We start from the raw sequence: 16,269 nt of genomic DNA on the forward strand, positions 1-16,269 counted from the left end.
AGCGTTTTTTCATGGATTTTTGTCGGAATTGACATAGTCTACCATATGACTTAGCGCAGGGGTCAGCAACCTACGGCCCGTGACCTTCACTGAATTAGTCAAAACAGCTGTTTTGACGATCATATTCTTTACGTAACAGAATTTATTGTGAGACACGTGTAGACCCATAACAACCGAAGATATTTTGAACCCAATTTGTATTCGGGGTTTATTAGGGTATTTATGAACCTATATGGTATCTCAATGCCTTTCTTGTCATATGTGTATTGGTAATGACAACTTTCTACTTACTTTAAAATTTTCTTAACCCATCATAAAATGTTGATTATGTCCTAAAAGAATTTTAAATATTTGATTCCATAAAAAAGGAGGACATTTTGACTTTTTAGAGCGTCCTCGGAGGACATAAAATTTTTAACGAAAAGTGAGGACAAATCCTCCAAAAGGAGGACGTATGGTCACCCTATTCTAAAGTGAATACCAATCCTTTGATTTTCCATTAATAAGCCTTTTCTGGCTACTCTACTCGATCGCAATCGAATTAAAGTATATATATAAATTACACCACTGAATGACTAGAAGTCAGATCACACATTGAAAAAAGCACTTCACAAAAAGACAAGGTTGACTTTGATTTCTGTAGGCATTACCCAAACTTTTTGTTCGTGAGGCGCCAAACTATCGGGGAAACGGGCTCACGGCGCACTTAAACGAAAAAAATACAGTTTTTACTTAATTTTGTGATCGTTAATGTGTTGCTTCGAAGTGCTAATAAAATCACACTTGTGTGCCAAACTCAGTTCATCTCGCGAAATTACGTTGGCGCGGCGGTGTGGCTCAACGGGCTAAGCGTTAGGAATACGCTCGCCACCGCACCTCTAATTACTCTGCGTGGGTTCGCATCCCATGCAGAGATGGTTATGTGCGAGAGGATTGCTGGACTCCTCGCCGTCCTTGGGTGGTTCACGTAACCGCTGGTCGGTTACGGCTTCCTCCACCACCAAGTCCATGCTTCCGAAAACAAACAATATAACTAATCCCATACCCGACTTGGAATGGTAACCGGACGAGAGGCCGTGGAAAATCGCCCCGGACAGCAGAAAAGTTTGACATGCCACTTATTACCAGTGTGATGCATTGGCCGCGCTTTTTTGAGTGGGCGAACGCTTACCATTTCTTTTGACAACACCTTAAAATCTATAACCTGCACGTTTTAAACCCTACTTAGGTTTTGCTCGCTTCCCCGATTCTGTATCAGTTTTATTTATTTTGTTCATCAATTATTTTATCGTCTTTTAAGCGGATTATGGAGTCAAAATAAACATATACAATTTTTTCCGTCCTTTTATAGTTATACGGTCTGCAACGAAGCCCGAAATCAATGGAGTCCTTGGAATTTTCAAATAAACGGTTTTCATCAATTTTGTCTCACCGGAATAAACACGAAATCCCATCCAACCCTCGCAAAGAAGCAAATTCAAACGAAGCGATTAATTCGGCGACCAGTTATAAATTTATATGGGAATATAATATGTACATTCATAAAATATTGATTTCAATAATACAGAATACAGAAGAAAAAATTGTTTTGATCGAGTTCCTATTTTGGAAGAGTGAGAGGTAGATATAGGTCAATTTTAATGATTAGGATAATACATTTTTATATCTAAACATTCTAAATCATATATTCACTATATCGAATAAAGACAACGCAAACATAGGATTTGAATATTTGTCCCGGAGAAAGGCGATAAGAGGTCCTAATCACATGGCGAACCACGGCCTCTCGTCAGATTACCAATCCATGTCGGGTATGGGTTTAGTTGGCCGGTTAGTCATTTCGAGGGAATGGGCTTGATGGTAGAGGAAGCCCCTAACCGACCAGCCATCCTCTTGCATATAATAATCTCCCATGGGATCCGAACCCACGCAGGGCAATCGACGGTGCGAGCGTATTCCAAACCCCACACCGCTGAGCCATATTCGAAATACCATTCTATCTGTTAAAGTTCCACAGTGATGGATTATAACACATTTAGGAGTATGACAAATCATAGCCAACGAAAAAAGAAATTCAGTAACAATTCAGCATTTAATAAAGATGTATAAATAAAGGAGGATAAGAGTGACTTAGATCAAACTAAATGCTGGAATTCACAGTGATAATAATGACGGCAGGGAATACTTTCGTCTTTTCATTATTTCGACATTCCGGTGGTCTACGATTCACTCTCAGGATTCACACTTTCACTCAGTATAACTCTTTGCCGTGAAGACCCTGTAAATATAAAAAAGAAACTAAACGCCGCTGAAAATTATACCTTTAACCAAGAGCAATCTCTATATCTAGAAACGGAGTCATGAACACTACAAATGTAGACATTAATATATGTTTCAAGAAACTGCAGGAACCTGTTACTTTGATAAAATAAGATATTTGTGATATTGTTAGAGCTTTTGTGAATAACATTTTAATAAATTAATTTGAATTTCAAATTGATATTGGTCTTTATTTCGCTATCTGGAAAGAGATCCATTGAATATATTTGAAAATAAATATGTTTTGGAGGCGGAAATATATAAATTTCCGGGCCAAACATGCTCAAAAGGACTGCAGAGATATTTCAAGAGCTCTATCACATTTTGAAATCAAGCTACTTGATACCTTTTAGTTAGGTTAAATTAACCATCTTCCATAATCTAAATTGAAACCTTACTTTTAAAATTAATTTGAGTAAAATAATTCAACCGAAGATTCTTTTTCACGTCTCATAGAGTATTATGACAAAAGGGAGCCAATGAGATTAAAAGGTGATTACTGCTTTTATTTCGATAATGGCAGTAATGTATTATTTGGTCAAGTTAACATAAATTCCAAACCAAATGATGAACTACATTCACGAGACATATTTAAACAAATTATATCAGGACACAAAAATGTTCTACATAATTCAACTACATAATACTGCTCTACAGTGTTCCCTCTAAGGTGTGCGCGCGCACACAGCTTTCAGAGGCTGCGCACACGCATAGATTTACTGCGCACAGACGTATTTCGATGTAATGTAACAATGTGCTCAGTTGGCAGGTTGCGAAAGTTTGTTGTTGGCCCACTTATTACCCCATTACAACGCCAAAATTTCTTCATTGGTTTTTGCACAAATATTAGTCATTTCCAAAAAAATGCGCACACACCAAAATTTCTGCGCACACATACTACAAAAAATTAGAGGGAACATTGCTGCTCTACTACTGTTCAACTACATAATTTGCAATATTAGTGCCTAGTGGTATCTTAGTAGTCTCCACCTGTTGCTCTCTGCCTGGTGCTTTTACATTTCTTCTCCTGTAATTTGCCATAAACAAAAGCACCAACATATAATATAACAGGGAAAAATCCAACGGCTACAGCCATCCCATATATAACCAAATCATTACGTTGTGCCACTGTACATTTGAACTTTTTACTCCACATTCTTCTTGTGTAATTCATCTAAAGTTTGAAAGAAATTCAACAAGAATCAATTTCCACACAATAAGCAATAAGCTGGAAGCAAAGCAAGTTCCGTTTTTGGATGTGTGGATGATGCTGAATACCTGCACTGGTTCCTAGTTAATTGCACATCAATTGCAGTCAGTGGCGCAGCCAGGGGGGGGGGGGGGGGGGTATATAAATAAAAATATATAAAATGCTGAAAATAAAACCGTAAACAAATAAGTTTTGTTGAGGCCCGCGACAGTCTAAAAGCGCTTTTTTAGGCATTGAAGATTGCAAAATTTCGTATGCCTACGGCACACATTATGGTTAGTCGGCGTTTACAAACATATCGTCCCTAAAATCGAAACACGGTCAATTGTGGGCGGGGTGTGCCTTTTTATCCATTACTTTAAAATTGCCGGTCAAAAATTTTGTTTTAACATTAAACAAGGTTGGAAACACGATTTTTTTATTCCGGGTTGGGATGATATATAAGATAATTAATCTAAAGTACCGGTATATTCAATCAATTTTTTTACAATTTTTATTGTACTGAAATAAATTTCACTTCTTGAGATTTTGCAGCAGATTTACGGATTTTCGAGAGGTTTCATCTTAAAAAATAATCGGAGTGGCGACTGTTCGGCGTGGATTGCGAGGCGGTGAATATGTATTTTTGATTTACTGGCATATATACTTTATATGTATTCCATTGTATGAAGTAAAATTGTACCATACGGGATTTTATATCATTTCTCGAAATTTTCTCACAGCGATTACCACTTTGCAAGATTGCAAAATTACGTGTCAAAACTAAATACATCAGGCAGCTTATCTAATATATTTATGTCTACAGATCGTCGTCGTATTTTACTGTATGAAAGGTTTTTATTTTGACGTAAGAAGTGGCAACCGCGAGTTACGTTGTACACAATTAAATTAATATATAAGGACATTTTCGCATCTCGTAGTCGTCATGGATTGAATATTTTACGCGACGGAAAAATCATTACAGCTGAAAAGGCGGCTCTTTTAACGAGCACGTAATCGCGGTGACTATTACAGACGGCAATGGGAATTTCCGATTTTGAAACCCCATCCTTACTCACACACACAAGTACATATATATATATACCACGGTGGGCAAACCGCGGCTCGCCGGAATTTCCATGCGCCTCTCCTTGCTAGCAATAATTATTAAAGATAAACTGTAGCGTAACAGTTTTTTTAATTATTAAGCGTTTGAAGAAGTTTTCATCGATGATTAAGACAAATCATGTTTTAGTATGAAAATCGTAGTGTGGAATTTGAAGTTAAATCAGTCAAACAACAAATCTTACATCACAATGATCAAATGTTTGTTGCTGTGTTGGCAGTTGGCACATATCACCAACACTTTTAAAAACTTCAGATAGGATGGGAACACACAAGTCAACTACTTCTAATATGGCCTCGCAATATATACTTTGCAATATTGTTATTATACGCTTGTGTATGTAAAGTTCTTTTCAGTTCGCGGTATTCTAATATTATTAATATATTATGCGGCTCTCACATATTTATGACTTGTCGCATGCGGCTCTTATACTAAACATTTTTGCCCACCCCTGATATATACCTTTAATATTAAATAAAGAAAAAAAAAGCGGTAACAGATAAATATCCATACTCCTGCTAATACCACAAATGCAGACAGGCTCTGGTACTGCAAGACTTGAAGTAATTCATAGCCAGGAATTGCAATCAGTGGTATTGATTTTCACATTTAGAAAATGAGTAAAAAAATTTTAAGACATTTTTTTCTGATATTCATGACACAAATGTTACAAAGTTTGTATGGAAGAAATCAAAAAGTAATAATAATACTAACAGAATCCTTCAAGTCGCTGCATAATTTTCCTTCTTCATCCAACATATTATAATATTTATTTGCATTTGAATATAATTTCTTGCAAACATCACAAACTGTAGCATTGTCTGCAGTATCTTCAGCAAAATCTTGGAAGCATTTTTGTACTTCATCAATTTCCTAAATGAAAAGCAAGAAACTGAAAAGGCATTAAAATAAAGTATGTAGAAATTCAAACTCTTTGTCCATTGCCAAAGTATGGTCATAAGGAATCAGTATTGGAAAGAAGTCATACAGCTATTTTTCCTTACAAATTTTCCACAACAAAACCTGATTACTAAGAAGATAAGACTTCTGAAAAGTAATTGAATATTTGACCGCATGACTAAAATATAGAGTATAGTCTGTAAAGACTATATAAAAATCCTACACTCATTTTGTAGTTGTATAGAAACATTTGACATTGAATGCAATGTGTTACAATATACTGCAATTTGAATGTTGTATATGGATAAACAAGAAGGAGATATATCTCAACCAGGACAATTTACAATACAATTTATCCTAAGGGAGAGGAAAGTCGCTAAGGAGGCTTCATCAAATGACAAACCACGGCCTCTTGTTACCAGATCATATTGGGTATTGGATTAGTTAGCCACTTGTTTGTTTCAAATGCATGGACTTGGTGGTGGAGGAAGCGGTCCCCTACCAGCGATCACGCGAATCCCCAAGTCCAGAAATTCTCTCTCACATAATTATCTCACACAAGATTCGAAGCTGCAAACCCACGCAGGATAATCGGAGGCACTGAAGCAAACGTATACCTCACGCTTCGCACAATGCACCACAGCGCTGAGCACTTTTTTATAGTAAGTTGTATAGTTTTTTTATAGTAAGCACTAAGCAGTAATACCACATAAATTATAAATGGTGTCATTAACTTTGTTAGCCAATCTTTACTAAATGCTTGAATGCAAAAACAACAATACACATAGAATTTCAGAAATCATCAATCTGAAAAATGATAAGTATCAGTACTAGTGATTATAATAATTGCAAACAGGTTTCTATTGTGATGCCATGGACTGACTGCAAAGCATCATGAGAAAATTTTTTAGGAATACATTAGGGAAATAGAAAGAATAATTTCACCAACATCCAGCATCAAAAGTGTTTCTTCAGTTGGTTTATACTCTGTAGTACCATTTTTGTTCACAGAAGAGTTGTAACAGTTATGACATGTGGACTTGTCCCATACAGTTTCAACAAAATCATAAGCCAGTAAAATGACCTGTGTACAAAATTTGTTAGGATAAAAATAATAAATATTTTAATGTAAAAAAATCAAGATGAGTTGGATAGCACATTTGTCCTCGAGGGAACAGTAAATCATTCAATACTGATAACACAAATCAGAATTTTAAAACATACATAGACTAAGCGTAGTAAATAGACAAGTGAAGAAAGATTGCATATGCCAAAGTTTTCAAATTGAATTTTCTCAGAGTTTAGAGCTGGAGCCAGTGCCTTGGTTTCAATAAATAAGTGTGGATGTTGTAGGGCCAGAAAACTGAGCAGTGAGTTACTTCTCCAAAATCCATAAACATTTCAACTCACCACTATAGTACGGCAACACTAACCTGAACATTATCTGCACGCAACAACTCATCTTGACAGGTTGTTCCATTTTCACCATCCTAAATGAAATAATACTTGTTTTTCACATTACAAAAACAATCCCCAACAGGTTAGTGAGATAATATTCTTGCATCATACTTTTTTAAAATTTTATTCCGCAAAGTTCCAATAGAACCAGTACAGCAATTTTGCTCAACTCCATATTGCCAATATGATTCCTGCTAGAGTAATCTTACATACGGATCGCCGAACACAGGCAGAGAGATAGTGGCAGTATATGGGTACACGATACCGCAAATAACAATAAGTATAAAAGTGGAAAATGAAAATACAACTTTACGCAAAAGTTATAATACAGATAAAATCACCCCACGGCAAAAAATTTTCATTACCAACTGTGACTATGACCATAAGTACCCAGAATATGTAGCCGAGAGTCTTGCGATAAATAATGCGTATTGCAGCTTATTCATTTTAAAGGCAATTATATGTGAGAATAGTGGTGGACCCAAACTTTCAATTCAACTAAAGAACTCCGATAAATATAACAGATAGCAATACCTAAAAATCAAACTACTTACAGAGCATATTGCAGCATATGTGTTCAATACATCAACAAATTCACTAACACATTTTTCACAATAATGCAAAGGTCTTGAATAATTCAATATGCAAGTTAAAAAATCTGATGTTGAATTGCTGAATGAGTCCAAAAGCTTCATACATTTTTCTGAGATTCCTTCATTTAAAAACAAAATTGTAATTATCCAACCAAAGTAGTTATTATGGACCTTTCCTCGAGCATCGACTTCCTTGTTTACTTCGTGATATTGGCCAATCAGCAAGATGCAAAAAGTGACGTAACAATGCTCCATTTTCGCATCCGCTCAGACACTTTTCTCACTCAGACAGATTTTCAAGCATGGTCGTAAACATTACCTCGTTCTCACGTTTTTAAACTCTATTCGTTAGTTTTCTGTTGTGTTTCGGAAACTTAAATATAAATCAGATAATTCAACGATCACTCTGTCTTCCTAGGAGTTTTAATTTAATTGCAGTAATAAAAAAATAGTGTAGAAATAGCCGTGATAGACTGGGCTAAAATTCGTTACTGGTACTTTTAAAAAAACAGATTGTTGTAAGCGATGAACCATATTGATGGTTTGAAACACATACCTCATTTTACATGCGCCAACTCGCAAAAGCACTCTTAAAATAGCCTCGAAAATTTTGCAATGGTAAAGTATAGGAAGAATTTTTCGGGGGTCAAAGGTCGGGGAAAGGTCCATAGGCTTGTGAGCTAGCTATTTTTGAACAATCCACAGACTATATTTATTACCGGTAACACCTCATCCATTATTCCACATTTTTCCACTTATCTAAAGGCAGTATGATAACTGTATATGACAATCAATCACTGTTATAACATCTCACATTTAATTTTTAACTTTATAATAGCATCGATCAGGTCAAATTTAACTAAAATTAGGGGAGTTGGAACTGCCGCCCCGTTTTCATAGAGCTGGAATCAAGCTTACCATAATAGATGGATTAACTAGACAGTTCAGTGGCTGCAGCTCCTAACTTATTATTTTTTACCATTAAAAATTTTTCCAAAACCTAATACAAGAAGTTAAAAGTTTCAACTTGAAATTACATATTTAAAAGTTTGATTTTAAAATTAGAAAACCTTTTTATCATAGTTTCGAGTCGAAATTGTATTGGGGCTGATGTTTTATGATTGTGGTCACTGGTCACGCTTAAAAACCTCAATGGCTATTGAGCCATATCCAATATGAAAAAGGAAGCTACAGCGCTGGAGCCATTGTAATTTTGAACAAGCCCTGCACTACACACGATACTTTCCGCGATTCAGGGTATGGATATAATTTACTTACAATGGTTGGTTACTTATAAATTTGAATTTTTGGAACAGTTAATTTTACTTTACCTCCAGATGGATCAGTTCGTCCCTTCACCCATGATTCCTCTGCAAAAACAACATTCCCCAATGCACCAGAAAATAATGTCTCTTCCGAGTGGTCTGCCCCCTGTATAATTAATTTATTAAAACATATATTCATTACCATTACAGTTGAATTTCTAACTAATAATGTCATGCCAATATATGATTTAGATCTTATTTCAAGAGAATTAACGGTTCTGCAGCAACTACAGGTAGCGGTCACATAAAGAGAAACTAAAATTGACCACATAAATAATACAACAAAACATCTTTCATCTACGGTATATATATAGAGAGAGAGAGCGCCAAAATGTGCATGAGTATTACTTATATTGCAGTGTATCATCCGCAGAGATATATACAGTTTTTTGGAAATCTTGATAAATAACTACATTGAGGTTAGAAAACGAAACCATACTCACACTATTATGGAACATATTTCCACTTGAATAAACTCCAGTGATGAATGTGAAGTAAAATAAGACCACGAATATAGGAAAAAGTTTATCACAAGCCATCATCATTTATATTTTTATAGCAGTAACCTCTGTAAATCAGAACAAAAGAAATTTGAAAATAGCGGTATGTGGTTCGAGAAATACATAAACTAACACTGGAATGAAGTGAAACTGCATAATAAATAAACGAGATAGCGATCAGAGACCTTCCGACTTATCGATCTAGCAGCGTATATCCTTCGCTCTGACTCAATAGCGACACCGTGTGTCCCATTACTAATCAATTAATAACTCTCTAATTATACGACATAAATCAATAGGCTTCTGGTCCGAGAGATGATGAATGCACTTGCAAAATTCGGAGCAGATTCAACCTCGCTTTCGCGAGATATTGCGTAACATACGAAAGTGTGTAACAGACAAACAAACAGATAAATACCTATCAACATACTTACCGATCAAGATCGATAAGTAATAAATTTGATACATCTTGATCAGGGATGACCAATAGAAATTTATTATCGAAATTGTGAAATATTTTTGAATTAGGAATATCAGATATACTCGAGTTTTCATTCATTGCCAGTTCCTATAATATAGAATTTTGCAGTGCAGAAAAGTCTAGATGTTTTTTACATATTGAATGGTATGAATATTTGATGTCAATTTTCAGAATAAAATTTCCAAATGAAAATAAATAAAATTACCATTCAATCAAGGATAATATCCAATCAATTTAGCTACTAGTTTTAGACGATACAGATTTTGATAGTCCAGACTAGATCTTATTTTACTCCTCATGATAAATATTATAAATGAGCTATGCTATTATAACATCATATTATATTAATCTTGTGAAAAGTAATTTTGTTTCCATTTGGCGAAATAATATTCTCACCAATAGATTTTTTTGAAATAACATTTTTGACACTACATTAAATGCATAACATCAAAATGAAATTATTAATTGAAACTAATACGGAACAAAACATTCACAATTACAGCACAAAAAAGCAGTAATCAAAATAAAATGTTTGCACTGGAAACATATTTGTGTTTCAATAAATATATATATATGAATTTTTTTGCCCAAAGATATTCAAATTATGCTAGCCTTAAAATGACCTGTACTTTTGTTGAGGTAATTTGCTCATAGCATGGTCACGCCTACTCACTCACTCATTTATCGCTGAGAAAGTTTACTATTCTTTATTTTCAATTCGGCCCAGTCAGGCTTAGTATAGATGCTGCTGGTTCAAAAGTAAATTTTATTTAAATAAATTCATTGATTAAATTTTTTCAAATTTTTCTCAAACTAGCATCACTGGATATCTCTAGCGACAACAAAAATCAACCAAAAAAACACCCATGCAAAACTGTAAAAATATTACAAAATTGCAGCAAAATATGACTTCAATGGACAGAGCCGTCAAGAAATATAGAAAGTCAGAAATTACCAAAAAGTAACTGCACAAAATTAAGATCATAATAATAGCCAATTTTGACTCATGTATCATGCAAAATATTGGAAAACTGATCCAAAACATGTGCAAAGTGACGACCTTCCCAAAATACTTTACCACATTTGACACAACAATAAAAAACCTTGACTCGACTGACCATATTTTGAGGAACTTGTTCACATTGCAATGGAACTGCCACACCATCAATAGAAGAACTGTCGCTATTTGTATTATCAGTTGAAACAATAGTAACATTCACTAAATTAATAGAACCTTGTGTACATATAGAATCAGGATTTATAATATATGGTAATACACCATCTTTATTACTGCCCCAAGCACCAGTTATTATTGTAGTATTTTTACTTTTTTGACCGCTGTTCATGATACCCTTACATATTTCAGAAGGAATAATATCATCGCTTTCAAACTGAGGTGAAGATAATTCAGAATCTTTATCCATAAAAGTAAATTTATCAGAAGATGTCGAAGTACAGCCGTCACTTTTTTCCTTGTGTGATCTATCTTCAGAAGATGATGCTGATTCGATCGGCTCAAATTCAGAAGATTTTGATGGTTTATCAGGCGATGTAGAACAAACCACTAGTAATTCATCGTCTTCATCATCATATTCACTGTATTCGTAATTCTTCGTCCTTTTTTTATTGCTTTGCTCATTAGTACTTTCCACAGGAGTTTGTGCGTGTGAATTTGTATTTTCGTCCAATGAATTGTTTGAAACGTTTTTCTCCCTCAAAGCCCTTCCGCGACCAATACCACGTGGATACCTCAGCTTCTCAGATGCTTTTTGATCTTGCATATGCCTACCACGTCCCACGTTGGTACTGTGAGATTTGACTTGTAGAGGTCGCAAATCCGCCCAGGGAATTGCAGTAGCCTTTTTACCAGGTTTTGAGTCTACAGGATTCCCAGATAACAGTTGAAGCCTTTTCTTGATGCATTTTCCCATAAGTTCTGGAGATACTTTTAAATATTTATTTCCGTTGCATATTTGACAACGACTGAATACATCCATCGGTGTGACTTTTACGTTAAAATGTTCTAAAACTATAGCTGCTTGCTCCTTTGCTTTTTCTCCACATGGTACATCAAAGCAATTCCCAATTGGAACTTGAGATGATAGATATTGATAGGGGGTTCCTGACGTTAAAATAATTCTGTTTTCTCTGGTTGCAATTTCTGCAGCTGCATCATGATCTTCAAAATTTGACAGAATTCTGACATCAACCCCACAACAACGTAATTGCCGACCAAGGCCCTGCAGCATGTTATCGCAAACAACTTTAAATTGAAATGGACGTATTATATCCCTTTCAATATTTTGCTGTTTTGCTTCACAACTTTTAACAGAATCACTATTACTGGTATTTGCTTTAGTCTTTTGAGTAGACTTAGCTTTACGTTTCATAATTTTCATATCTTTGATAGTCTCAAGGGTATGTTCTATGCCCTCAAGTTTCATCTGTGAATCTAAGAAATTATATAATTCCAGTAAAACATAAGCATCAAGAGCAGCATATATTACTTGTGATTGTCTCAACGGCCTTCGCTCCCAATCTGACATTTGTTCACATTTATTTAAAGGCTTTCCCAAGCAACGATGTACCAATTTGCTCAGACCAGTCTCTTTCTTTGCACAAGGCATATCAACTTCAACAGAATTTAATGTTTCTTCTGGAAAGTTAAAAACCTGCGGATATATCCGTTCTAAGTGTCGTACTGCTGTGCACAAATCCATCACTCGAATAGTATTTTTCATATCGTTACCAAGTTCAGGAATTGCAGTTGCTAATTTACGTAAATCTTCATTAATACCAAAACCAATTTTTAAAATATTTTTTGACAAAAAAAGGCTTCTGATAAAATCAGCAAAAGCTGTTTTAACGTTTTCTCCTGAATTACAGAAATATAACACATCTAGCAAATATGCGCAATCAGATGACGCAATTTGCAACAAAGCAACTGAAACGCCCCCACTCCTTATAAAATCTGGTGTCCACTCAGAATCAACACCCAGGACTTCACATTTCATAACTTTCTGTGAGCATTGATCAAGCAATTCTGATGAATTAACAAAATGTACTTGATCCAGGGGTAGGTTTATACTGTACCAATTTTCTTCACTTGTTTCATGCATTCTTTTTTGAAATGTGGCAACCTGTGATGTTACCTTTTGATCTGAACCAGACTTATTGGCTACTTCGGGAACACTACATTCCCACGCTGACTCAGGCTCGTTAGGGCTACCACTAATGTTTGCAGCGCTATTGAAATATTCAGTGAAAGGCTCTGGATTAATTTCATATAGTTTAGCCCACTGTTTTGCACTGTCGCAATCACCATATACAGTCCCAAGTATATCCACAAGTTGTTTTTGAAGCCATTTGTTATCACCCACAGATTTTAATATTAATTCTTGAGTTGTTTCCACTGAAGATATCTCTTCAACATAATGTCGATGGAGTAAATATCGTAAATTATTCAAAGATTTTTGCATGCACAGATTCGGGCAGAGCTCCTGTCCTTCAATAGTGTAAGGATCATTGACATTTAGGAAAACTTTCAACCATCTTGTGAGAAGCTTCGACAAAAATTTTGGTCTTAAAATTTCACCTCTGATTTGAAAAATATTGTGTTCTTGAAAAAATTCTATCATATCAAAACCAGTCTCTATCCAAGAATCAATCATCTTCAAAATCTGTATTTGCTGCGACTTTGATCCCATCAAATACTCTTCAACGAGATTCAACTTGTTTTGCGTCAACATTGGAAGAGCCATATCAGTGAGAGTGAAATGATCTTGCATATTGAGTTTAATCACCACTGAAATGGCTTCTTTTATCTTTTCTTGAGCTAATAAATCGTCAATAAAAGGCTTTAAGAATTCATTTGGCGGTTTATTTAATTCAAACACTTTAATAAGAATGCTTGAAGTTGCTGAATGGGCAACAACAATTACTGGCATTATCGCAAGCTTTAACTCCATGTTCACCACACAAGGAAGTTTTCCATGTTTTGTCTGGTCTGTGTACCACTCGTCTAAATTCTTTGCAGTGAAGAGAGCAATAGATTTGTTGCTTTTTAAATCTTTGCAATGCGAGAAAAATTCTACATGAGAAGAAAGTACATCACTTGTTGGATTAAACAAAGACTGGAGCGCTTCTTTTGTTTTATTCAGGTCACCGGAGCTGAATGACACCCAAGCACCCTGGAATACTCGCATAATAGCAAGCCGATCAAATTCCATGGTTTGATTATTTAAACAATTTTTTTGCAAGAGATAAACATACATACATTAGATCTGGCAAAAAAATAACAATTATTTAATATAAAGAACCAATAAAATAATAATAGTCAAATTACATACTAAACATTATCATTTTTATCAAATTTCAACACAAGGCACAAAGCAATATTTATTCCTATTCACAACAAAATGAAAGACCGGCATCATACCACTGTCATAAGCCAAATGAAAGCTGCAGATAGAAAAACTGTAATGATTATTGGCTCAATAAGATACTTGTCAACTACAAAAGTATTCAAAAGAAAATATTGTCACGACTCGTGATTATTGCTAACCAATGAATTTGCAAAATAGTGCAAATAAAAATTGGATTTATTACAAAAAATGTTACAGGGTATTTATTCCTGACAATTTCATCATTTGATGACATATAGACAAATTTTATTTGACCCCGAAGCTCAAAATCGAGGTTAATCAAGTTGGATTGAATTTCTACTTTTTATTCTTTCCATGCCCAGTACAAATTTGAAAATGTAAATCTGCATCAGTGATCTTGAGATGGGCATAATGGATTTGACCCAAATACTTTAAACTGAATTTACTCATAGCAAGTTTATATCGGGAGTAAAAGGGAATTATACCAGAGAAAAGCAACTGGAATATCTAACAATGTGCGTTCAGAAAATATACAAAAAAGCGTTGCTATGACCGATATCCAAGAAGTAACAAGCTCACATCAAACTTATTTAGGATATTGGGTATTCAAAAATGATATGATATTAACAATTGTTTCATGTATAGGTGTAAAAAGACATATTAAGCAATTTTCATGGTAATATCAAGTCAACCAGATTAGCAAACATCATATCGGTTATGGCTACCGTTATGTAGTAAGGTGGATAGAGATTGAAAATATTAAAAAAATGAAAATAATTAAAATTTTATCCAGTTGTGACTTGTGAACATGTGAAAAATGCAAAGACAATGGTGAGAAAAATCTAAATATTTATAATACAACTCAATGTGGGTTCACTATTAATAAAAAATAATTTACTCATTTATTGTATGATTTTTTGGAATATTATATCAGTTCTTGATATCAATTCAAATATATTTGTTCTAGTATTTTGAATTCGCTACTGCGGCATTGTTATCACTCTCTGGTCTGGGATACCAGATTCTTGGAGATTTTTAATTAACTGTGTCAACCACCTTTTTGTTGTGTTGTCATCTTTCAGAACTGTAAGAAATGTGGTATCTTTGAGTTGATCTGGAAGGCACTGACGCAAAGCTTCTTTTGCACGAGCATTATCAGAAAGTCGAAGATAACACCGGACGACATGCTTCAACAAACGTGCAGATGGTTCTTTTGAAAGAGACATAACCATTTTTCCAAGTATCATGGCAACGTGTGAAAAGCGCTCATATGTTTGACAAATGTATTGAAGACCAGTATCATCTAATAAAATTTTCTGAAGAATAAAAGTCGCTACAGTTTTTGACAATTCGCTCCCAGACTCCATGATTCTCAAGCAGAGCGGTATGATTTCAGTTGTTAGCAAGAATGTAATAACTTCTTGTTCATCAGTTTTCACAAGCGCTCCGATAACGCCAAGACTCGTTAATCGAAGATACTCGAATGGTCGAGTTTTACTTGTAGTATGCAGAAAAGGGTAAAGAAATAATGGAATGTGAGCGGTTAAAAAAGCAGTTCGTGTCTCTGGGTGTGAAGCAACACATTGAAGCAATGCTAAGGCATTGCATACACGATTTGATTGATGGGCTGTCAGCGTCGGTGGATTGATAGAAGGATAAATATTGACAATCTCCTGCAACAATGCTGCTATTGTCCCAAAAGAATGCCAAAGCATCGGTGCAAGGTCAGGTACTGTTTCTCGTTTCTTGCTCAGCTCCAAAAGAGCAGACTCTCTCGTATCCGGACTTGATAGTTCATTGATCCATCGGTAAATGCTTTCCCTCTCTACTACAGGAATTGCACCCGCATTAACACCCGAAATATGCATAGGTCCAGCAGCAGCCATTATTGTAATTATCAGAATTGTATTTATAAAATTCTCTGTTAATTGAGCTATATCGATAAAGTAGAATAAAACAATTTCAGTTTTCAAATATTTGATGGATGTAAAAA

The 16,269-nt window shown here is 34.9% G+C and overlaps 3 protein-coding genes across 3 annotated transcripts; all 3 read right to left on the bottom strand.

Moving 5' to 3' along the window:
- Nucleotides 1-2,073: 2,073 nt before the first annotated feature.
- On the bottom strand, nucleotides 2,074-10,338 carry LOC120327517 (osteopetrosis-associated transmembrane protein 1-like). The gene is made up of 8 exons (XM_039393822.2): nucleotides 9,354-10,338; nucleotides 8,917-9,016; nucleotides 7,547-7,704; nucleotides 6,968-7,024; nucleotides 6,484-6,618; nucleotides 5,349-5,507; nucleotides 3,310-3,493; nucleotides 2,074-2,278 (listed from the first exon to the last, which is right to left on the bottom strand). Exons 1-8 carry the CDS (start codon nucleotides 9,453-9,455, stop codon nucleotides 2,220-2,222), a joined length of 954 nt encoding a protein of 317 aa, XP_039249756.2. The 5' UTR covers nucleotides 9,456-10,338; the 3' UTR covers nucleotides 2,074-2,219.
- Nucleotides 9,478-14,165, bottom strand: LOC120327519 (exonuclease mut-7 homolog). The gene has a single exon (XM_039393824.2). The coding sequence runs from the start codon at nucleotides 14,163-14,165 to the stop codon at nucleotides 10,896-10,898; it is 3,270 nt and encodes a 1,089-aa protein (XP_039249758.2). The 3' UTR covers nucleotides 9,478-10,895.
- An 8-nt stretch (nucleotides 14,166-14,173) lies between these two features.
- On the bottom strand, nucleotides 14,174-16,230 carry LOC120327518 (CCR4-NOT transcription complex subunit 9). The gene has a single exon (XM_039393823.2). It carries the CDS (start codon nucleotides 16,160-16,162, stop codon nucleotides 15,257-15,259), a length of 906 nt encoding a protein of 301 aa, XP_039249757.1. The 5' UTR covers nucleotides 16,163-16,230; the 3' UTR covers nucleotides 14,174-15,256.
- Nucleotides 16,231-16,269: the final 39 nt, after the last annotated feature.

The sequence above is a fragment of the Styela clava genome, chromosome 7 (assembly GCF_964204865.1).
Source record: "Styela clava chromosome 7, kaStyClav1.hap1.2, whole genome shotgun sequence".
NCBI lineage: Eukaryota > Metazoa > Chordata > Ascidiacea > Stolidobranchia > Styelidae > Styela > Styela clava.

What these genes read in the sequence shown, in the direction of transcription:
- LOC120327518 (XM_039393823.2), bottom strand. Translation starts at nt 16,162, where the DNA reads ATGGCTGCTGCTGGACCTATGCATATTTCGGGTGTTAATGCGGGTGCA.
- LOC120327517 (XM_039393822.2), bottom strand. Translation starts at nt 9,455, where the DNA reads ATGATGATGGCTTGTGATAAACTTTTTCCTATATTCGTGGTCTTATTT. An exon ending in GAAATATGTTCCATAATAGT is followed by an intron (nt 9,017 to 9,353) that starts GTGAGTATGGTT and finishes TTAATTATACAG; the next exon opens with GGGGCAGACCACTCGGAAGA. An exon ending in GCAGCGACTTGAAGGATTCT is followed by an intron (nt 3,494 to 5,348) that starts GTTAGTATTATT and finishes TTCAAACTTTAG; the next exon opens with ATGAATTACACAAGAAGAAT.
- LOC120327519 (XM_039393824.2), bottom strand. Translation starts at nt 14,165, where the DNA reads ATGTATGTTTATCTCTTGCAAAAAAATTGTTTAAATAATCAAACCATG.